Here is a 24,285-nt window from a genome sequence, read left to right on the forward strand (position 1 = left end):
ACTTTCAAATGCAACAATACCGACCTTCAAAGACATCTTCATATAATGAGCTGTCTTTGTTGACCATTTTGAGTAGTTACAGACTTTATATCTGTCTATTTCATAATCTTTTAAGAAAGCTAACGAGGTCTGAGAAGTGAAAGACAAGTCCAGTCAGTATTATTTATGGACATCTTTTCACTCTTGTTCAGTACAGAGATACACAGCAGCACTGCTAAATCCTTCAGTATCGATTTCTCCCACCAAACCCACGTTGCAGATTAACCTTAAAAAGATATCCACTCAAGGATAAACAAAGTAAACTCATGTCCCTCAGACCTGAAAGATGTTTTCACCAACGCTTCAGGACTGTCCACTGGTGGTAGTTCATCTGCTAAGATTTCTTCAGGAGGTCTAGGGTCACTGATGATGGTCGGTTTTGGCCTTTCCTTGAGGTTGCCAGTCAGCCCACCGATAATAGTGTTCCACAAGCAGTTTTGTGATTTAGACCCTGCAAAAAGAGAGAGCCAGAAGGAAAATAAATTCATAGGCCCATCGTCCAGTCTCTCAGCAGTCCGGAAGACAAAGATTGTCTGTTATCTTTTTACCTTTGCATCACCACAGTTTGGGATTAAGCCTGAAAACCTGAAATGAAGCTGGAATTGGAAATAAACACCAACATTCAGGTCATTCCAAATCCAAGACTGTAATGCTTCCCACAAAAAGGTTTGATTACAGAAAATAGAGTTTTCACATCTCTATAAAAAAACATCCTCTCCACATTATACTTCAATTATAGCTTAGCAGGTATTGATATGGCTGTATTTTAAGCCAAAGAACTAACCAAAAAAACAAGGCACCAAATCAATACAATATTAATTGTTGATTTTCTTAGACTAAAGTTAATAGTGGTTAAATTATAGATTAAAGACATCACTGAAGGACTAGTATCAGAAAACACATTTCTGTTGAAACTTCAACTTTTCTCAATAGACATTGAAATGCAAAAATATTTATATGGATGATCTTTTTACATTTATTTAGAAGTGTCACCAGGTGCCTCTTGCATGTCATTCAGAGAACCCATCCTCATCTGTAAGTCTAGTTCCACTGACAAAGTACAATTAGCATCCTTCAGTCAGATCTCTTCCCCGCCTTTGGAGAAGAGAATAAGTAACATTTCATAAAATTTAAGTATCTGGTTCATAGTTTCAAAAATTTCCAAATGGCTTCAGAATAAATTAGGCATTTCCAACAATCCCAGTGATACTACCATACTGAACACCTCTGTCACTCTCTAACTTTCAAGTATTATAGAATATACATGCATGAGTTAGTTAGCAGATCCCAAGAAGAGCAGCGAAGTACTGAAATCCTGATTGTTTCAGTTAAAAGACTTTCCACAACAGAGGTGCAGCAAGCATTAATCTTACTGGATTCCAAATTAATAAGATGTACCAACTCTGCTAGTAGTCATTCTCCATCAATAAAATCTGATAAACAGGATATTTCTCAAGCCAGCAACTGATTTTTGTAAGAGACTGTACAGGTAAGATTTTCAAATATTTTCCCAGCTTTCAGATTTAACTATCGAGGAGAGACAATTAAGAGGTAAATAGTGGACCTAACACATGGATTAAGGTTGACCTGTTGTTGCAGTACACACTAAGTACTTAAGAGGAAACCAAACAGAAGTGCTGTTATCCCATGTCTCCTGAGAACATACAATGAGAAACTACCCTGTTAGAAGCAGCAATATCTGCTGCTACGGCCAGATGATGGCAGCCTTATTGTGCTGGTTGTCTTAAACGTCCTGTTTCCACACAGCCTAAATGGTGCAAAGACAGAAGATCAGCAAGAATCCTCATCTGTCTTCTCCATTCCAAAATAATTTTCAGACTATTTCCCAGCTAATCAGGAAAGCCTCCATACTCACAGGCCTCTCTGCTCTTAATTGTCAGCAGCTATCTAATGTGCAAGGACTGCATTTACCCAGATTTACAGATAGCTTTGACATCCTGTGCCAAGTTCTGTGCTACAATAGCTAGTCCAAAGTCAACTCATGTCTACACAACAGCTGCAGAAATAAATGCAACATTAATACTTCTTTATTATTCAAGGACTTGCGATGCTATGGCAATACCACTGTTTCTATTCTTTAGACCACCATCCAAATTCCCCAAAATTTCTTACTTTTACTTGAAAAGGTAAACATTTGTTTTCCCATTCTGTAAGGGGAAATATAAAGGATGTGAGAGTTTTAAATTATCTGACCATACAGGCCACCAGTGATATAGGGAATCACAATCTTTTTGGCTCTAATACATTGAGAGGACCACTTCTTGTGCAAAAGTATGGCCTACTCAGAACAGTTAGAACCAGAAGTTTACTTATCAACAAGGAAAAATAAGTTGCTATCCAGCCATACATACTGCACACTAAGACCAGAGAACAGGACAGCAACACTTGTAGAAAAAAGCTGATGTGTACCATTGAAATCATAGTTTGTGGGAAAGAGGCTCTCTGAAGCCACTTTTATAATTTTGAGGTTTTCCCCTGCAATTACTCCAAGGAATCTGCTGAGCTTCCTAAACCACCACTGTCTCCCTATTTCCTCAGCTCTACCCTGTCTTTTATTCCACAAGCCCTCCAGCTTGTCAGGTGCAGAATAACTCCATGGTCCAGGAAAGAGGCATAGCAGCCTTTTTCTGCACTTACTAGATATTAATAAGTAGCTCACTGTTTGCACTATCACTGAAACCCACCAGCAACAGGTTAACTAATTGCCACTGAAAACCATATCATCACTAAAAATCAAACCTTTTTTTTCTTTCTCTTTAAACAAAAACATTACAAGAAAAGCAAGCACTTATTTCAGCCAATACATTTTTCCCCTACATTCTCTGCACACACACCCGTACCTTTTCCTCCAACACGCATATCCATGCCACACAGCTTTCTCCTGTGATTAGATCTAGGCTGTAGGCCCAGACCTACTTGTCTCTTGTGAAGATAAACAGCAGCCAATCAGCCAGCTGACATGAATTAACCAGCTTCAGGAGAGCCATGAAGTGCCAGGCCCACCTGTCCCAGTCAGTGCTCAGCCTGCCCACAGCTAGGCTCAGGTGAAGGGCATTCGGCAAATGATTGTTTTACTTACCAGGCCTGCCTGAGCTGCCAGCTGCCTGAAATGATGAAAGCCTGATGAACTTAAATCCCCACAAAGACTGATGGCAGAGGAGTGGTACTTGTAGCAAGATGACATAGTGAGATATCAGGTACGTTAACTGCTGCTAAAGGCAGTAGTAACCTCTTAAACTCAAAGTCTCCTAAATAGATTTGACTTTTAAGAGTACAGGAGATCGGGTAGCCTTAGCATGGGAATGAGTAACACTTAACTCAATTTTAATTTCAAATCCTTGTGAATAAGGGTAAACATTTGCAAAAATGCTTGTCCTTCATTTTATTGCACCCTGACAAAGATGATTATAGCTGAGCTAGAGGCAAAAGCAAAATAGGTTTAGGAGCTATAATTTAAAAAGCAGAACTCTGCTTGAAGAATCTGTGGGTAGGTGTTCAAATACTTTTGTAGAGCCTGAAAATATTGTTACACTGCATGTCTAGCTGCCTGGAGCACCAATAACCACACAACTACCATTCCCATTGCCTTACTTAACAACACCAGCAGCTTTTCCCTCCTCTTTGTTCCTGAATTAAAGGGGAAACAGCTACGTGCTCCAGAGAGCTGTGGACAACAGTCAGGATGGACAGGGCTCATCGGGGTTTCAGTAGGCTATCTTGTGTTTGGTTGCATGCACAGAAAGTTAGATCAGGTAAATAAGGTCAGCCAAAATGGGTATGGTTTGTTAAGTGTTCAGTGACAGCTCAACTATGATCCCACTGAAATCTCTGAAGGTTTTACTGTTGACCTCAAGTGGGCAGCTGTTAGAGAGCAATGGAAATCTTGTCCTCTGTTGTGAAGTTGAAGTTAATACGTGCCTTTGAATTAATCACTCGAGTGAATGCAAAAGGCATGATCCAGGAAGATACCCAGTCTCTGGTTTGTGACTCAGACACAAGGATAATGGCGATAATCCTCTATGACTTCAGTTATTGCTTGAATTCTTGTCCTCAAATGATGCAGCTTTTTCTGCCATTCAGTCAGGATGTTTTTGAATGCTTGATCTGCACTCCACTGTTCGTTGAATGGAACATGGTATGGTAGAGTAGGTTATAGTACTCAGCATAAATTTGGGCATCAGTCATTTAACTCACGTTAGCACAGTACATGCCTCAGACATTTCCCTCCTTTCTGTAATACAGTTCCCATTCTAATCTTCCTTCCCATTCCCACAGATAAGAGTTATCACCTTATACTGCTCGTGACTACACAGTCATCATTAATGATACCCTATGAGAAGCTAGCCGGATTATTAAATCCTCAATCTGACTCCCAGATCACTAAATTTAACTCTTAACAGTGAAGGTCTGGTTTACACTTTGAATTATCTCCCTTCATCCCTACATTATGCCTCTGTGACTATTTCCCACCCAGGCTCATCTAAGCATTCCTCTCTACATTCCATTTCTGTTAGTGTCAAACAGCCTGCCTCCTTGATCTCACCTCCACGCTTGACCCCATGCAGCACTTGGTCGTAAGATGAGGCCTTATAAGGGGGTATCCTGTGCTTTCATTCAGCTGATGGCCATCCACCAGTCTGTTCTCTTCCATGTAACGCCAAGCACCCCTAATTCTGCAAATAAGGCTTGGCTGCCTGGTTGAGAGACATGATTAAAGCAGGAACAGAACCTGGTTCTTCCTGGGTCTCAGGAAGACACACATTCACCAAAAATCAAGTTATTATGAATGTCAGGATCAGAACTGAAATGCCAGCTCAGTTCCAAAGGTCATGACATTATGCTTGACCTACTTGTCATGCAATATTGCAGCAGTCCTCGTAACCCAAATATCCAGGAATAAACAGGACTTGGGCTGAATCTTCCAACTCTGTACCTAGTATTCAGGAACCATAATGGACAAAAAGTGGAGTGATAAAGAACTTGAAAATGTTTGCATTTACATTTCTCTCCACTGTGATTTCCTTTGCCATATGCATTTTCAGGGTCGAACCAGCCAGGATTGATTAATAGACCCCCTACTAAGCTTTACTGTTTACAACGTGAAGGAAAATGAACCCTAAATCAGGAATAAGGAATGCCAGTACAATTTTCTCTCACTCCTGTTCAATCCACTCCGTCACCTTGTAAGTCACTACATGCAACAACAGATTTCATAGCCACAAAAATTCCTTCTACATTATGCACCTTAGCTACCTATGTGAGGTATGGCAAGCTCAGAGTGCCATCCTGTGACTACGTGAAATACTGCATCATAGATGTAAATTATTTCGATGTTTCGATCTGCACCACCCATGATGATGGCAAATGCTCCCTTTTAATGATGAGAAGGGGATTTTTCCCCGCTAAGTGATCACAAATCATCATGAAACTGCATTCATTATGAACAGGATTTCCTATCTTCATCCTCATTCTTACATATTTTGTCATGTGTGCTCTTAATAATTCATATGGTCAAAGTCATGGTCAGTTGGTACTACATTAGCAGATGAACCTTTTGTTTTGTTCAAATTTGGGTCACTTATTTCAAATCCCAACCCATACCTTTAGTTCCTAACCTTGCTGTATGAAGAAAAAGGTGATGAAGGAGCTATCAGTAAGGTTTAATTACTTTTTCATTAGCTGTTTCTAAGGCTTGACTCAAATCTCTTTGTGGCCACTGTAGTCAACTTCAGCTGGCTTTGCAACACTTATATTGTTATAACTTTTTATGCTTGAAACAATAGTAACGCCACAAAGCCTTCCATTATTTTAAATTTGCATCAACTCTGTTCAATAAGACTGAATTTCTGTGTCTTCTCCAACTAAGTACTATGGTTCCTCAGTTTAGAACTGTAAATGAACTGTAATAACAGGGCAGACATAATATGAGATTAAAAGACTTATTAAATGTGTTTATTTCTACAATAGACATAGAAATCAATCAGTTAAAATAAAAAAGACTACTTACGGGCAAATCGTGAAAGTGGTCGTGCATTTTTGTCACCTGTCTCGTTTGCAACTGAAAGGAGAAAATACAGAGAAATAAAAAGCATTAAATTTAAATGTTACATTAAGATTAATGATAATACCAATTCCCATACATATAAAGGAGGGAAGACTGTTCACAGTAGCAGCAGTTGGATATATATGTATAGGTATATACACACACATAGATATAATACTTTTTTTAATGCCACCAAATGTATTACTTTGCATGTTTGTCTGTCTGTCTGGGTCAGTTTGGCTTTCAGAGTCAGCAGGGCACACCACAGGCACCCGCAAACATTGTCTTGTCCCACATAATAATTGAATCATATAATTGCTTAACATTCAAGCACTAGGCATTAATAATACATAGCAAAATATGACTGCAGTCAACCTTACAAATTCTATCCTATGTTGGACTTTTTTCCAAGTCCTAAATAAAATGTCATTTAATGAGTATGGTAAGAAAAAAGTAAGATTATTCCACCTATATAAAGAAATGCAATAGCAATTTTGGAAGCCCAGAGGATCATTTAATAGCAAATTAAATGAAATTTAAGGATCTGTGCAAAAGAATCCTCTGACATTTGGAACTGCATATACATATACAGGATTTGTTTTTTACAAGAACATACAAATCCTGCTTTTTTCTGCCTCAGATTCATACTGGCATAGCTCTCAGCATTTCTGTGACCCAGCTGGTATGCAGTTAGTCAAGAGCATGAATGACTCTTTGGGGTTCTCACAATATTAAACTACAGCTGAAAAAAGAGGAGACTTATCAAGGAGAGGAATTACCACCCATAACGTTTTATTTTTTGTAGCTAGAGTAATCAAGAGGAACAGCATTGATGGGCACATAGGGAGGAAAGTATATTGTAAGTGTACATAGAAAACTTGCCAATTATTTGCTTACTTTAAAAATGCTGTTTTCTAGAGACAAGACCAACCAAGCTAAAAAAATCCCACAAAAGGATGCAAAATATAACCGGAACTGAGACTCACAGGGTCCTAGCAAGATAACATCAACTAAGCTATAATGGACTTTTTGAAGCCAGAAAAGACTTTTGATGAAATTGTATTCTTTTGTCAAGTCTTAAGATTGTCAGTTTAAGCTTGGCTTCATTTAAGACTTATATCCACTGTCACTCCAGCTTTCCCCACTTGCTCTACAATCTTTACCTGCTGATTAAGATGGCTCTAGCACTCACGTCAGTGAACAGAGGGACTCTTAACAAATCACTGCCTCGTTTTGCTCCCATTAGCCAGTAGATGGTGCCCTTAAAACACTCTATCAGCCCGGGGAACTCGCCAGGCTAGCCAGAGCAGGGACCCTGAGGTCCCAAGTCCTACAAGATGCTCTTCTTTGGCCAGACTGGTCCCTTCTGCGGTCCTAGGTATCTCTCCGTATCACAGCAGAGTCTGGGCAAATTCATAACATGCATTGATGTCTAAATTGGAGCATCAAGTGAACTATTAGATCAATGAGTAAAGAGCCTGCTGAGGGCCTTTTAACTGTGCTATTACCTGCTTTATAGTATTTTCTCCATTCTGGTGGCAGATGGCACTCCCTGGCCACCAGAGGCTTCAGATGCACACAAGGTCTCATCTTTGTGCCACCCTCCAGCTGGATGTTGCAACAAGAGCACTCCACCCAGCGTCTGTGTTTGGGCACCTCAGCTCCCAGACTCACAGCATCCAACACAACAGGTGTCATTCACCCACTCAAAAAGAAGTATTTTCCAATTCCAGGCTGCATAGGTTTGGTTTTGGTTGTCAGTGCTTTCCAAACATCAGATGGTGTCATATACAAAGTAATGCCCTTCCATCTGGCATACAGCCACCTGGAGCAAAGGTGCAGGTAGAACAGCAAAGCAATGAGCAGGACAGAAAGCACTGGGGATGCTGAACCTGCAGTACTAGCAAGTTTCCTGGTACAAGTGAGCCAGCTGCTGCCTGGGAATTGTCTGGGACCAATGAGGTGTAGGTGAGATCTCAGGTTTGTTTAGCCTTGCATGAAAAAGGGAAAGATGCAGAAGCAAAAAGCATTTCTGCTTTTGCTCTGTGTGAAAATCTTAGAAGATTTGACTTGATGCAGTTTTTACTGTGGAAATTCTGCATATATCCCCTACAGTCGTCTTACAGGAGTCTTTGGAGACACAAAGAACTAACAGACCTATGTGTGTAATACAGGTAAATGAGAAAAGACTTTTTCTCCGGATGGCCTGAAATCTCCTCCACCCTGTGTTTATTCAAGTTTATTAATAGTTCTAAGCTTCTGGGAGAAAGCAGGTATGAATTAATGAAGCTGGAGAAAGAAGCTAAATCTCTGAGAGAGCAAGTCACAACCCACACCAAAGACTATTTCTGGTATTTCCAAAGATTTCCTGTACTGCTGTCTCTTCAGATATGCTTATTCTTCAGCCATACTCTACCCTTGTATGCTGAAGTCTAGGTTGATTTTCTTCTCTGGTTAGATGAGACTGTCAGAAGTATCAGAAGTAACTTCTGTTCCTTCAGAAAGACAGCTGTGACAGGCAGGAGACATCGCCCTGTAATCATCCCGTTAGAGTGAAACACTGACGTGCTCTCTGTGGTCACTTGCCCAAGTAGACAACAAAATATCAGGCCCAGCCAAATTTCTTCCATTTCAAAAGTAGTATGTTGTATCATAAATGCCTGGAAAACTCAAGAGCCTTTCATTGCAATTATAAAAGTATCTTCCTAGGCATGATCAGTTCTTTGATTAACACGGATCACTCATATGTGAGTTAACCACATGACCACTTCATGGGCAGGCTTCATTTTTTAATATCTGCCCTGTTAAATTATTTCCTACCGCTTGCCACATTTTCTACAGAAGGTATCGATTTCACCAGTACACCCCCTCAGCCAATTTAGCTTTCAAAGAACCCTTGTCAAATTCCTAGTACAATGCAAAGAAAAATATACCACTTCATAGTAGTGACTCATCAAGAATGACAGACAAGAGCACATCATCTATAGTTTACCATTAAGTAGCTGAGAGGCTGGAAAAAGAAAGCCAGGTATTTTTTACCCACCAGTAAACACATGCTTTCAAGGAGACTTCTTTTTTCTAAATTAGCCAAAGGGCAGATAAGCTTAACTGTATATTTCATGTTTTCTAGTAAATTTATCAAAGTGTTAGGAAGCGGAAAAGTACATTAGATAAGGTGATAACACAGATGTGTAGATAACTTTGCATTGTACATATAATCTGAATAAACTCTTCTCTGGGATTTTTCTTTTTCTTTTCTTTCTTTTCCCTTTCGATGCTACATATTTTGAACAGCATTCCTGTAAAAAAATTCTCTGGAATGCCCTGACATATCATGTCCTGGTAATCATTTCCTTTAAAACTGAGGAGAATAAAAGACAGCGCTGTGACTACTGAGACAACTGTGTCTGTCTACTTTTTACAGGCAAATCAAAGTCAGATCATCTGTGGGAACTCCAGCAGTTTTTGCTCTCAAAGACTATAATGCCATTAGATGTTTTATAAACTTATCAAGCTCTATCTTAAATGTAGCTTGTTTTTTATGTTTAGTCATCTTAGGAGACTTTGCCTGAACCTGATTGCAGTGTTGGTTATGACCTATCATTTAATTTGTGTCAATTTATATCCATTTGTTCTTGCACCAGCAATCTCTTTAAGCTGAAATATTTCTTTTTTCTAGTGCTTACTCCTTCTCTGACTTGGGCACAGAAAGAATGAATTTCCCCCTTCCAGCATAATTTTGTGGACTAAACACTCCATGATCAAGTTTTGCCTTACCGAATAGGTATCTTCACATCCCCTCCTCGTCTTTTTTGAACCTCATCAGTGTCAATTCATTTTCTCACAGGTACCATATGCAAACATTAAGATGCCTTATTCTTGCCAGGTCACACATTAATTGCGTGCTGTGACACTCCCCTCGTACAATTAACAGCCTCTCAGATCATAGCAGAAGTTTTCGTTATGAAGTCCTCATCTGCATGGTTTTTCACTCTGTACTACTTAATTTCAGCCGTTGTTGGTAGCCCCATCCGCGAGCAAGCTCACGTGGATCTTACCGTGAGACATTCAGACCCTCCCCTGTACTGGCAACGCTTGGTGTCATCAGCAGCAATTATCAGCACTTTCCTTTTTTCTGTATCGCAGTCATTAACAAAATTCCTACGCAAGATCAATCCCACGCAGGGATCTGAAGCACAAGAGTATCAAAGGAAGGCTTTCCTGGTGGCTTTCTGACCCACTGAGAAGATAAGGTTCCTCATAAGAAAACCTGTTCTTGGGGGATTTTGAGTCCAATAAGGAGATCAGAAAAGTCTCAGACCAAATCAATAATGCCTCATAGTGAGGCAAATTCTGCTTCTGAGAATTTTTATGCAGCATTACATAAATTGCAAGCACAGGAACCATGCAGCCAGTGCACACTTTACTAAGCCAGAGATTATGCAGGCACCTCCAGAGTCAGTCACCCAAAGAGTTTTCTAGAGTGCTGAATCCCAGTACCACGCAGGAAACACCAGCAACTTCATATGATTCGAAATGCTCGTGCTGTAAACATCAACAGTACAGACAGCATAAACACACCCTATAAAACAGATCAGTAGGCTCACAAACTTACAAAAATATGCAGCAACCTTTTGCTGATAAAAAATATTGGATGACTTGACTGTCTCTCTGGACTTGAGATTCTAATTAGTTACTACAATTAAGTAATAAATCAGTTACACAGATGGAAAAGGCACAATGTGTCTCTTGGATGTACCCTGAAGATCACAAAACACATTTGAAACAAGAGCTATGTTTCAAAATACTTGTGGAAGTCAGGAAGCCGCAATCTTCACTTACAAGTAATAACCAAGAGGCATACACCACCCAGCATTTCCTAAAATAACTCCTAATGGATTTTTGTTGCCGCTGTTTGCCTGGCAACGACGCTGTACACCAAACATTGTCCTTCTTCATTGACTGGGAGAGGAACACCACACACAACTGATGATTCATTCTCCTTATGAAAGGATCCTTACGCTTTAGGTTATTTGTATCTGTGATGGGAAAGTTGCTTCTGCAGTGGAAAACACTTCGATCCCTCAGAAAACTGAAGATAACTGCTGCCTCTCTCTGAAGGGACTTTAAACTCCACACACAGATTTCAGAGCTTCTGTGTCTCATCGACAGCCACAGAAATGCTTTCAGAAGGGCAAGGTGTACCCAGAGGAATTGTAACAGAGAAATAGGTGCAAAATATCTGTGTGAAAAGAAGCAAGACTATTCAACACTCTGCTGAGCATCAGCCAAATTTTATTTAGAGGCAGAGATACAAACACTCAACTTGCAAACTGAGGCCTCACTGGCGCCTAAAGACTGGACAGGCTTTAATGCTGGGTTTTGGAGATGAAGGAAAATAGCAAACACCAGCAACCACCTGGACCACAACTACCTTCCTTGCACCAAGGCCTATGTTAAACATATTCCTAGCCTCAAAACTGAGATGCCATCTTGTGTAAGCTATTCAAACTATTAACATATGTTCTGCAGACTGAATATCCTCCAGCTCTCCAAGCTCACAGAACAAATGGCTCTGGTCACACAAGCTCCAGGCTGCTCTCATTTCCAACCTCTGCCATGCCAGTCTTCAGAGTACAAAGAGCACAGCCCTTTGCTTCCCTAGCCATACACAGATACAGATGGCTCTGGCACCCCCAGTCACCAACAGCTTGTGATGAAATGGCTTCTAGAAAAGTTGTGAATCAGAAGATGATGGAAGAGGAACTATATGGATATATAGAACTTCTCCACTGCAAGATGATGAAGCTGCCTTAACTTTTGGCTTCTGGAATATGACTTTTTTTTTTTTTAAAAACCTGGAAATATCTGGGTTGATTTTCTACATTTAACTGAGATTTCTTACTTCGGGTAGCTCTAACAGATTTCCCATTGTAGCAAAACCACTTGCGTCTTTCTCTATACATCTGGAAAGCTTGGTCACAGATTCACAGATGGGTAAGGGACCTCTAGAGATCATCTAGTCTAATCCCTGTCCTAGAGCAGGATCACTTAGAGCATGTTGCACAGGATCGCATCCAGGCGGGTTTTGAATATCTCCAGAGAAGGAGATTCCACAACCTCTATGGGCAGCCTGTTCCAGTGCTCGGTCACCCTCAAAGTGAAGAAGTTTTTCCTCATATGCAGATGGGACTTCCTGTGTTCCAGATTGTGCCCATTGCCCCTTGTCCTGTCACTGGGCACCACAGAGAAGTGTCTGACCCCTTCCTCTAGGCAGCCACCGTTTAGATATTTATATTATTAAGCATTGATAGTCAGTTTTCTCTGGGCTAAACAGACCCAGCTCTCTCAGCCTTTCCTCATATGAGAGATGCTCCAGTCCCCTAATCATCTTCGTGGCCCTTTGCTGGACTCCCTCCAGTAGTTCCCTTTCTTGAACTGGGGCGCCCAGAACTGGACACAATATTCCAGATGTGGCCTCACCAGGGCAGAGTGGAGCAGGAGGATAACCTCCCTCAACCTGCTGGCCACGCTCTTCTTAATGCACCCCAGAATACCACTGGCCACCTTAGCCACAAGGGCACACTGCTGGCTCATGGAGAGCTTGTTGTCCACCAGGACTCCCAGGTCCTTCTCTGCAGCACTGCTTCCCAGCAGGTCAACCCCTAACCTGTACTGGTGGATGGGGTTATTCCTCCCTAGGGACAGGACCCTACACTTGCCCTTACTGAATTTCACATGGTTCCTCTCTGCCCAGCTCTCTAGCCTGTCCAGGTCTCACTGAATGGCAGCGCAGCCTTCTGGTGTGTCGGCCACTCCTCCCAGCTTAGTATCATCAGCAAATTTGCTGAGGGTGCACTCTGTCCCCTCGTGCAGGTCATCGATGAATACTTTGAATAAGACCAGACCAAGCACTGACCCTTGGGGCACACCACTAGCTACAGGTCTCCAACTAGACTCTGGTCTAGACAGCATATTTCTGTGCAGCAAATCTAAAACAGATAGGTGGAAATCATAAACTATGGGATTTTTAGAACAGGATTCCGCACATGTGGGCTACCATGACTTCCAGCTCCCTTCCAGCAGAAAATATATCAACAATAGCATAGTGACCAAATACATGAAAGTGGTATCAGATGTGGTCACAGGACATTCTCCTGACTGGCATACCAACCAGCAATCCTGTTTCTTGAGCTTCTTCACCTGCTCCTCCATTCTCATCGTGCTCACCTCAACTTGTAGCATTTGAGTGGAAGTACAGCCATTGCTGGGTGAACCCAAGCACAATTCTCTCTCTCTCACACTGCACCCCTTACCCTTTTTTAGTCATAATTCCCAAGTACATTCCTGCATAGCTGAGAGGCCATCCGTCCCATCTAGAAGCATGGGTGCAGAACAAAAATCAAGTGAATAAAAAACAGAATACAGACAGCTGCCTGTACAACCCTGTGGCACTGCCAAGTCATTAGCTATTTAATAGCTCTAGCTAATGGGATGATGTCTAAACTGGAAAAAAAAAATTCAAGTGACTCACAATAGAGGTATATTAAATTAATGGTTCAAAGCTGGTTCAAGGAGGTTCAAACTTGACATAAGGAAACATTTTGTTACCAAGAGGGTGGTCAAACCCTGGAACAGGCTTTCTGGAGAGGTGGCTGATGCCCCATACCTGTCAGTGTTTAAGAGGCATTTGGACAATGCCCTTAATGCCATACTTTAACTTTTGGTCAGCCCTGAACTGGTCAGACAGTAGGTCCCTTCCAGACGAACAATGCTATGCTACGCCATGCTATCCTGCTTCCCACCTCCCCTCTCCCTACCACTACACAATGAGGAAATCTCTGATGCCATTAATTCTCAGCCCAGCACCAGAAGAAGACATTGAATAACAAGAACCATGTTCCAGCCTAAGCAGTGGCTCTGTCACTTTGTGGGAAGGAGGCATGTAGCTTCTGATGGTGTGACAGCTGTGCATCGCCTCAATAGAAGTGGACAATCTGCACGCATTTGCAAAAAGGAAGTGTGAAGTAGGTTGTTTTGAAAGCCTTCTGAGTTCAGACAGTTGAGCGGGGTTTCCACAAGATGGCAAAACCCTGCATCTCTGACACTACCAATGCTCAGATATCAAGCCCACACTCTAAAGGAGGATGTACTTGTAAACAAAATGCTTCCAAATGCTCCCTTCACGACAGCAACACCTTTTCACTTCCCCACGGATTTTATTTTACTCTTTCTACTGCTTTTAGAAATACCTCAAATGTTTCCCATGAAAAAACCTGCGAAAATGCAAGAGCCTGAGAACAACAGTACTCCATCAGAGAGAAGGTCCGTCTGGCCCAGGACTCTGTCTCCAGCGTGGCCAACCATCGATGTCTACAGGAGAGCATCTGAGCAGTGCAGGTCTCCTCCTGTCGGGGTCCTGGGGGGGCTCATAGGCCTCAATGGCTGGGACCGGCCTCCCCTGGGACCCCCACCTGCACCGTCTCCGGCCAAGGGCCCGGGGGACGTGTCTCAGCTCAGCCTGGGGCCTTCAGTCCCTGCCTGAGCCATCTCGTAGGTGTGCCCGTCTCTGCCCCCGTCTCCTGGATGGGCCTGGCACCTGCACTGCAGAGAGCCCCTCTCCTGGATGGAGCCCTCAAGACCTAGGTCACAGCTTTTCCACCATAACGTAGCATCACTCTTCTCTATTTTATTCTATGCGCTTACCATGAGCCGCGTAACGATGAGATTGTTATTTGCCTGAAATGCCAGGGGGGTTTCAGCTCCAAAAACACTTTCAAGGACACGTAACACAAAGGTTGCAAGTGGAAACAGCATTTTATTTTAGTTGCCCGAATCGTTTCAGAGCCAGTGCTCACAATCATTAAGACAACGCACGCATGGAGCCAGGAACAGGCCGATGCATTCTTCAGTTTCGATTGAAAAAACATCCCTTGCAGTGCGGCAAAGGCAAGTCACGGAGCTGCAGAAAGGAGCAGCAGGAATACAGGACAAGCAGTCCCTGTTTCCTGAAGAGCGACAACATCAAGAATGAGGATCAGGATGGACCACACACACAACAGAAGAAGAAGAAGAAGAGGTGCAGCTGTGTGGTACCGTGGGATATTTTCCAAAGTATGGTGCCCACCAACGACAAAAGCATAATTTTGCGTTCCAAAACTTGCTGCGCTGTGCTTCTCGGCCAGCGACGCGTGCAAAGCGCGCTTGCGCCTGCCCTGCGCTTGGATTGCCCGCAGGGAGAGCTGCAAAGTGGCAGCTGCTGCTGGTGGTGCAGCAAGGCTGGAGGCCTTCCAAAAACACCGGCTGTCTCGCAGAAACAAGGACCCCTGGGGAAAGGGAGCCAAGGGAAGAGCAGAGCTCGCTCCCGCTGTGAAGCTGCACGGGGCAAGAGAGCCCCAGAGAGCCAGGGCCCGAGAGAGCGGCACCTTGGAGGTGCAAGAGCAGCAGGCAAGAAGACCCTAGCCGAAAGGGGCCAGAGGAGCCCCGCCGAGGGGCTGTGCTCAATGCTACGGAGGACAAGAAGCAAGCCCCGGGGGCCTCCCTTGGGGCCCGCCCTGGGGGTCTAGAAAGCTTCCTCCCCCCAGATGCGGGGCACGAGGGCCACCTTCGTGGAGCATGAGCAGCAGGCACCTGGCCAAAATGGCCCAAAGCAGGCCTGGCAAGGGGCCGGTGCTCAAAGCTGCAGAGGAAGGCAAAAAACCCCCGGGGACACCTGCTAGCCCACCGGGGGGAAAAAAAGCCTTCCTCCCCCCAGCTGCAGGGCACGAGAGGCCATCTTCATGGTGCATGAGCAGCAGGCAGTGACCAAGCCAAAATGGAGCGGAGGAGCCCTGACAACAAGCGGTCCTGCTCAGTGCTGCAGAGGAAGGCAAAAAACCCCCGGGGACCAGTGCCAATCTGCCCCGGGGGAAAATTCCTTCCTGACCCCAGCGGTGCTGGCGATCGGCTATTCCCTGAGCATGTGAGCAAGACCGGCCTCCTCCTCCTCCCACAGGCAGGCTGGTCACGCCTCCCAGGAGAGAGATGCCCAAGCCCTGTTCTCCCTCAGCCTGGAGCCATCTCAGGGGCTTCCCAGAGTGGCCAAGTGCCCCCGGCCCGATCGACCTTGGGGGCAAGAACCCTTCCCACGGGTGTCCGCTGGGACACCATCGGGTGCTCCAAAGCACCGGGACCCCTTGGCAACCTCTCTGCATCCTCCCCTTTCTTACGGCTGCTGCCCCTGGCTCCATGGGGGATGAGGATGGAGAGCTCTGCAGCGCTTCTCAAGAAGGCAGTCCCTCGCTCTGGCCATGGCTATCCAGCGGAAAAGGCCTGATAGCCTCGGGCACCTCCAGGGGTTGCTGGTGGTTCTCATTTCCTGAGGGGCTTGCGTCTGTTCCCCCAAGGCTGAAGCAGGATTTCCATCCATCCATCCATCCATCCAATGGGCTTTCAAGACGGCTTCACCAATAGCTGGCCTTGCAGCGGAGAATCTCCATCCAGCAGACTCGTCCAGCTTCCGTTCTTCCTCCCTCAGCCTCCACTGAGGAATTCCACCGGCTCCTCAAGAACTTCCTCTCGCATGCCTTCGAGCTGCCCGTGGGCCAGCTCTGGCAGCCGCACAGGGGAGGATGCCCCTTTTATCCTGCCCCGGGGCATTGTGACTGATGCGTTGCCGGGCGGTGCCACTGTGACATGGGGGTGATGAGGCCCCCCATGCACAGCCCCGCCCACCGCAGACCTGCCTTCTGCCCAGCATCCTAGGAAGGAAGGAAGGAAGGAAGGAAGGAAGGAAGGAAGGAGGCAGGCCGGCCGGCCGGCCTTTGGGGTGCTGGCCTTTGCCCAGGGGGCTGTCCCTGCCCTTGGTGCCCTTGCACTGGGCACAGCTGCTGGGCATGCCTGGCAATTCATCTGTACCTTCAGGCTGTGTCAATAAACAAGGGCCTTTGTACCACAGGCATTCGCTTGGCTGTGGTGATGCTAGAGTTGAAAGGGCTTTGTTTCCTGACCCCTGACACCACCTGAGAATATCAGTATGATGACAGTGCTGATGACATCATGCAGACAGAAAGGAAGTTTTTTAAAAAAATAATAAAGGAATCCATGAAAAACAGTTTTTTAGCACGCGCATTGTAATTAATTTGCAAAACCGGGGCAACGAGTGCAGAAAGCTGCCGCACTATGTCTGCTCATTTAAAGAATCTCAACATTTTGATGCAAGCTAAGTGTGACAAGACAGGCCCTCGCATGTGTCCAAACATGGATCTGAGAGATCAGCAGGCAGAGCGAGGCTAGAGATAAACTCCCTTGCCATGTAGGTCCCCTGTCCAGAGGGCTTTAAGAAAAAGATGGTCTCTCAGTAGCAAGGATTTTAAACAACATGGGATTTCTTTACCAAGAGGGTGGTCAAACCCTGGAACAGGCTTTCTGGAGAGGTGGCTGATGCCCCATACCTGTCAGTGTTTAAGAGGCATTTGGACAATGCCCTTAATGCCATGCTTTAACTTTTGGTCAGCCCTGAACTGGTCAGACAGTAGGTCCCTTCCAGACGAACAATGCTATGCTACGCCATGCTATCCTGCTTCCCACCTCCCCTCTCCCTACCACTACACAATGAGGAAATCTCTGATGCCATTAATTCTCAGCCCAGCACCAGAAGAAGACATTGAATAACAAGAACCATGTTCCAGCCTAAGCAGTGGCTCTGTCACTTTGTGGGAAGGAGGCATGTAGCTTCTGATGGTGTGACAGCTGTGCATCGCCTCAATAGAAGTGGACAATCTGCACGCATTTGCAAAAAGGAAGTGTGAAGTAGGTTGTTTTGAAAGCCTTCTGAGTTCAGACAGTTGAGCGGGGTTTCCACAAGATGGCAAAACCCTGCATCTCTGACACTACCAATGCTCAGATATCAAGCCCACACTCTAAAGGAGGATGTACTTGTAAACAAAATGCTTCCAAATGCTCCCTTCACGACAGCAACACCTTTTCACTTCCCCACGGATTTTATTTTACTCTTTCTACTGCTTTTAGAAATACCTCAAATGTTTCCCATGAAAAAACCTGCGAAAATGCAAGAGCCTGAGAACAACAGTACTCCATCAGAGAGAAGGTCCGTCTGGCCCAGGACTCTGTCTCCAGCGTGGCCAACCATCGATGTCTACAGGAGAGCATCTGAGCAGTGCAGGTCTCCTCCTGTCGGGGTCCTGGGGGGGCTCATAGGCCTCAATGGCTGGGACCGGCCTCCCCTGGGACCCCCACCTGCACCGTCTCCGGCCAAGGGCCCGGGGGACGTGTCTCAGCTCAGCCTGGGGCCTTCAGTCCCTGCCTGAGCCATCTCGTAGGTGTGCCCGTCTCTGCCCCCGTCTCCTGGATGGGCCTGGCACCTGCACTGCAGAGAGCCCCTCTCCTGGATGGAGCCCTCAAGACCTAGGTCACAGCTTTTCCACCATAACGTAGCATCACTCTTCTCTATTTTATTCTATGCGCTTACCATGAGCCGCGTAACGATGAGATTGTTATTTGCCTGAAATGCCAGGGGGGTTTCAGCTCCAAAAACACTTTCAAGGACACGTAACACAAAGGTTGCAAGTGGAAACAGCATTTTATTTTAGTTGCCCGAATCGTTTCAGAGCCAGTGCTCACAATCATTAAGACAACGCGCGCATGGAGCCAGGAACAGGCCGATGCATTCTTCAGTTTCGATTGAAAAAACATCCCTTGCAGTGCGGCAAAGGCAAGTCACGGAGCTGCAGAAAGGAGCAGCAGGAATACAGGACAAGCAGTCCCTGTTTCCTGAAGAGCGACAACATCAAGAATGAGGATCAGGATGGACCACACACACAACAGAAGAAGAAGAAGAAGAGGTGCAGCTGTGTGGTACCGTGGGATATTTTCCAAAGTATGGTGCCCACCAACGACAAAAGCATAATTTTGCGTTCCAAAACTTGCTGCGCTGTGCTTCTCGGCCAGCGACGCGTGCAAAGCGCGCTTGCGCCTGCCCTGCGCTTGGATTGCCCGCAGGGAGAGCTGCAAAGTGGCAGCTGCTGCTGGTGGTGCAGCAAGGCTGGAGGCCTTCCAAAAACACCGGCTGTCTCGCAGAAACAAGGACCCCTGGGGAAAGGGAGCCAAGGGAAGAGCAGAGCTCGCTCCCGCTGTGAAGCTGCACGGGGCAAGAGAGCCCCAGAGAGCCAGGGCCCGAGAGAGCGGCACCTTGGCCGTGCAAGAGCAGCAGGCAAGACCCTAGCCGAAAGGGGCCAGAGGAGCCCCGCCGAGGGGCTGTGCTCAATGCTACGGAGGACAAGAAGCAAGCCCCGGGGGCCTCCCTTGGGGCCCGCCCTGGGGGTCTAGAAAGCTTCCTCCCCCCGGATGCGGGGCACGAGGGCCACCTTCGTGGAGCATGAGCAGCAGGCACCTGGCCAAAATGGCCCAAAGCAGGCCTGGCAAGGGGCCGGTGCTCAAAGCTGCAGAGGAAGGCAAAAAACCCCCGGGGACACCTGCTAGCCCACCGGGGGGAAAAAAAGCCTTCCTCTCCCCAGCTGCAGGGCACGAGAGGCCATCTTCATGGTGCATGAGCAGCAGGCAGTGACCAAGCCAAAATGGAGCGGAGGAGCCCTGACAACAAGCGGTCCTGCTCAGTGCTGCAGAGGAAGGCAAAAAACCCCCGGGGACCAGTGCCAATCTGCCCCGGGGGAAAATTCCTTCCTGACCCCAGCGGTGCTGGCGATCGGCTATTCCCTGAGCATGTGAGCAAGACCGGCCTCCTCCTCCTCCCACAGGCAGGCTGGTCACGCCTCCCAGGAGAGAGATGCCCAAGCCCTATTCTCCCTCAGCCTGGAGCCATCTCAGGGGCTTCCCAGAGTGGCCAAGTGCCCCCGGCCCGATCGACCTTGGGGGCAAGAACCCTTCCCACGGGTGTCCGCTGGGACACCATCGGGTGCTCCAAAGCACCGGGACCCCTTGGCAACCTCTCTGCATCCTCCCCTTTCTTACGGCTGCTGCCCCTGGCTCCATGGGGGATGAGGATGGAGAGCTCTGCAGCGCTTCTCAAGAAGGCAGTCCCTCGCTCTGGCCATGGCTATCCAGCGGAAAAGGCCTGATAGCCTCGGGCACCTCCAGGGGTTGCTGGTGGTTCTCATTTCCTGAGGGGCTTGCGTCTGTTCCCCCAAGGCTGAAGCAGGATTTCCATCCATCCATCCATCCATCCATCCAATGGGCTTTCAAGACGGCTTCACCAATAGCTGGCCTTGCAGCGGAGAATCTCCATCCAGCAGACTCGTCCAGCTTCCGTTCTTCCTCCCTCAGCCTCCACTGAGGAATTCCACCGGCTCCTCAAGAACTTCCTCTCGCATGCCTTCGAGCTGCCCGTGGGCCAGCTCTGGCAGCCGCACAGGGGAGGATGCCCCTTTTATCCTGCCCCGGGGCATTGTGACTGATGCGTTGCCGGGCGGTGCCACTGTGACATGGGGGTGATGAGGCCCCCCATGCACAGCCCCGCCCACCGCAGACCTGCCTTCTGCCCAGCATCCTAGGAAGGAAGGAAGGAAGGAAGGAAGGAAGGAAGGAAGGAGGCAGGCCGGCCGGCCGGCCTTTGGGGTGCTGGCCTTTGCCCAGGGGGCTGTCCCTGCCCTTGGTGCCCTTGCACTGGGCACAGCTGCTGGGCATGCCTGGCAATTCATCTGTACCTTCAGGCTGTGTCAATAAACAAGGGCCTTTGTACCACAGGCATTCGCTTGGCTGTGGTGATGCTAGAGTTGAAAGGGCTTTGTTTCCTGACCCCTGACACCACCTGAGAATATCAGTATGATGACAGTGCTGATGACATCATGCAGACAGAAAGGAAGTTTTTTAAAAAAATAATAAAGGAATCCATGAAAAACAGTTTTTTAGCACGCGCATTGTAATTAATTTGCAAAACCGGGGCAACGAGTGCAGAAAGCTGCCGCACTATGTCTGCTCATTTAAAGAATCTCAACATTTTGATGCAAGCTAAGTGTGACAAGACAGGCCCTCGCATGTGTCCAAACATGGATCTGAGAGATCAGCAGGCAGAGCGAGGCTAGAGATAAACTCCCTTGCCATGTAGGTCCCCTGTCCAGAGGGCTTTAAGAAAAAGATGGTCTCTCAGTAGCAAGGATTTTAAACAACATGGGATTTCTTTACCAAGAGGGTGGTCAAACCCTGGAACAGGCTTTCTGGAGAGGTGGCTGATGCCCCATACCTGTCAGTGTTTAAGAGGCATTTGGACAATGCCCTTAATGCCATGCTTTAACTTTTGGTCAGCCCTGAACTGGTCAGACAGTAGGTCCCTTCCAGACGAACAATGCTATGCTACGCCATGCTATCCTGCTTCCCACCTCCCCTCTCCCTACCACTACACAATGAGGAAATCTCTGATGCCATTAATTCTCAGCCCAGCACCAGAAGAAGACATTGAATAACAAGAACCATGTTCCAGCCTAAGCAGTGGCTCTGTCACTTTGTGGGAAGGAGGCATGTAGCTTCTGATGGTGTGACAGCTGTGCATCGCCTCAATAGAAGTGGACAATCTGCACGCATTTGCAAAAAGGAAGTGTGAAGTAGGTTGTTTTGAAAGCCTTCTGAGTTCAGACAGTTGAGCGGGGTTTCCACAAGATGGCAAAACCCTGCATCTCTGACACTACCAATGCTCAGATATCAAGCCCACACTCTAAAGGAGGATGTACTTGTAAACAAAATGCTTCCAAATGCTCCCTTCACGACAGCAACACCTTTTCACTTCCCCACGGATTTTATTTTACTCTTTCTACTGCTTTTAGAAATACCTCAAATGTTTCCCATGAAAAAACCTGCGAAAATGCAAGAGCCTGAGAACAACAGTACTCCATCAGAGAGAAGGTCCGTCTGGCCCAGGACTCTGTCTCCAGCGTGGCCAACCATCGATGTCTACAGGAGAGCATCTGAGCAGTGCAGGTCTCCTCCTGTCGGGGTCCTGGGGGGGCTCATAGGCCTCAATGGCTGGGACCGGCCTCCCCTGGGACCCCCACCTGCACCGTCTCCGGCCAAGGGCCCGGGGGACGTGTCTCAGCTCAGCCTGGGGCCTTCAGTCCCTGCCTGAGCCATCTCGTAGGTGTGCCCGTCTCTGCCCCCGTCTCCTGGATGGGCCTGGCACCTGCACTGCAGAGAGCCCCTCTCCTGGATGGAGCCCTCAAGACCTAGGTCACAGCTTTTCCACCATAACGTAGCATCACTCTTCTCTATTTTATTCTATGCGCTTACCATGAGCCGCGTAACGATGAGATTGTTATTTGCCTGAAATGCCAGGGGGGTTTCAGCTCCAAAAACACTTTCAAGGACACGTAACACAAAGGTTGCAAGTGGAAACAGCATTTTATTTTAGTTGCCCGAATCGTTTCAGAGCCAGTGCTCACAATCATTAAGACAACGCGCGCATGGAGCCAGGAACAGGCCGATGCATTCTTCAGTTTCGATTGAAAAAACATCCCTTGCAGTGCGGCAAAGGCAAGTCACGGAGCTGCAGAAAGGAGCAGCAGGAATACAGGACAAGCAGTCCCTGTTTCCTGAAGAGCGACAACATCAAGAATGAGGATCAGGATGGACCACACACACAACAGAAGAAGAAGAAGAAGAGGTGCAGCTGTGTGGTACCGTGGGATATTTTCCAAAGTATGGTGCCCACCAACGACAAAAGCATAATTTTGCGTTCCAAAACTTGCTGCGCTGTGCTTCTCGGCCAGCGACGCGTGCAAAGCGCGCTTGCGCCTGCCCTGCGCTTGGATTGCCCGCAGGGAGAGCTGCAAAGTGGCAGCTGCTGCTGGTGGTGCAGCAAGGCTGGAGGCCTTCCAAAAACACCGGCTGTCTCGCAGAAACAAGGACCCCTGGGGAAAGGGAGCCAAGGGAAGAGCAGAGCTCGCTCCCGCTGTGAAGCTGCACGGGGCAAGAGAGCCCCAGAGAGCCAGGGCCCGAGAGAGCGGCACCTTGGCCGTGCAAGAGCAGCAGGCAAGACCCTAGCCGAAAGGGGCCAGAGGAGCCCCGCCGAGGGGCTGTGCTCAATGCTACGGAGGACAAGAAGCAAGCCCCGGGGGCCTCCCTTGGGGCCCGCCCTGGGGGTCTAGAAAGCTTCCTCCCCCCGGATGCGGGGCACGAGGGCCACCTTCGTGGAGCATGAGCAGCAGGCACCTGGCCAAAATGGCCCAAAGCAGGCCTGGCAAGGGGCCGGTGCTCAAAGCTGCAGAGGAAGGCAAAAAACCCCCGGGGACACCTGCTAGCCCACCGGGGGAAAAAAAAGCCTTCCTCTCCCCAGCTGCAGGGCACGAGAGGCCATCTTCATGGTGCATGAGCAGCAGGCAGTGACCAAGCCAAAATGGAGCGGAGGAGCCCTGACAACAAGCGGTCCTGCTCAGTGCTGCAGAGGAAGGCAAAAAACCCCCGGGGACCAGTGCCAATCTGCCCCGGGGGAAAATTCCTTCCTGACCCCAGCGGTGCTGGCGATCGGCTATTCCCTGAGCATGTGAGCAAGACCGGCCTCCTCCTCCTCCCACAGGCAGGCTGGTCACGCCTCCCAGGAGAGAGATGCCCAAGCCCTATTCTCCCTCAGCCTGGAGCCATCTCAGGGGCTTCCCAGAGTGGCCAAGTGCCCCCGGCCCGATCGACCTTGGGGGCAAGAACCCTTCCCACGGGTGTCCGCTGGGACACCATCGGGTGCTCCAAAGCACCGGGACCCCTTGGCAACCTCTCTGCATCCTCCCCTTTCTTACGGCTGCTGCCCCTGGCTCCATGGGGGATGAGGATGGAGAGCTCTGCAGCGCTTCTCAAGAAGGCAGTCCCTCGCTCTGGCCATGGCTATCCAGCGGAAAAGGCCTGATAGCCTCGGGCACCTCCAGGGGTTGCTGGTGGTTCTCATTTCCTGAGGGGCTTGCGTCTGTTCCCCCAAGGCTGAAGCAGGATTTCCATCCATCCATCCATCCATCCATCCAATGGGCTTTCAAGACGGCTTCACCAATAGCTGGCCTTGCAGCGGAGAATCTCCATCCAGCAGACTCGTCCAGCTTCCGTTCTTCCTCCCTCAGCCTCCACTGAGGAATTCCACCGGCTCCTCAAGAACTTCCTCTCGCATGCCTTCGAGCTGCCCGTGGGCCAGCTCTGGCAGCCGCACAGGGGAGGATGCCCCTTTTATCCTGCCCCGGGGCATTGTGACTGATGCGTTG

The 24,285-nt window shown here is 47.5% G+C and overlaps 1 protein-coding gene across 2 annotated transcripts in view; it reads right to left on the reverse strand.

Annotated features, from left to right (window-relative positions):
- Positions 1 to 24,285, reverse strand: part of PDE1C (phosphodiesterase 1C) — a 392,346-nt gene that overhangs the window by 322,697 nt on the left and 45,364 nt on the right. For both annotated transcript variants that reach the window (XM_054818608.1, XM_054818615.1), the window contains exons 2-3: positions 6,068 to 6,118; positions 319 to 490 (exon numbers count right to left, since the gene is read on the reverse strand). In XM_054818608.1, the coding sequence (XP_054674583.1) occupies positions 319 to 490; positions 6,068 to 6,118 (223 nt within the window). The remainder of the gene's footprint in view (positions 1 to 318; positions 491 to 6,067; positions 6,119 to 24,285) is intronic.

The sequence above is a fragment of the Grus americana genome, chromosome 2, assembly GCF_028858705.1.
Source record: "Grus americana isolate bGruAme1 chromosome 2, bGruAme1.mat, whole genome shotgun sequence".
Taxonomy (NCBI): domain Eukaryota; kingdom Metazoa; phylum Chordata; class Aves; order Gruiformes; family Gruidae; genus Grus; species Grus americana.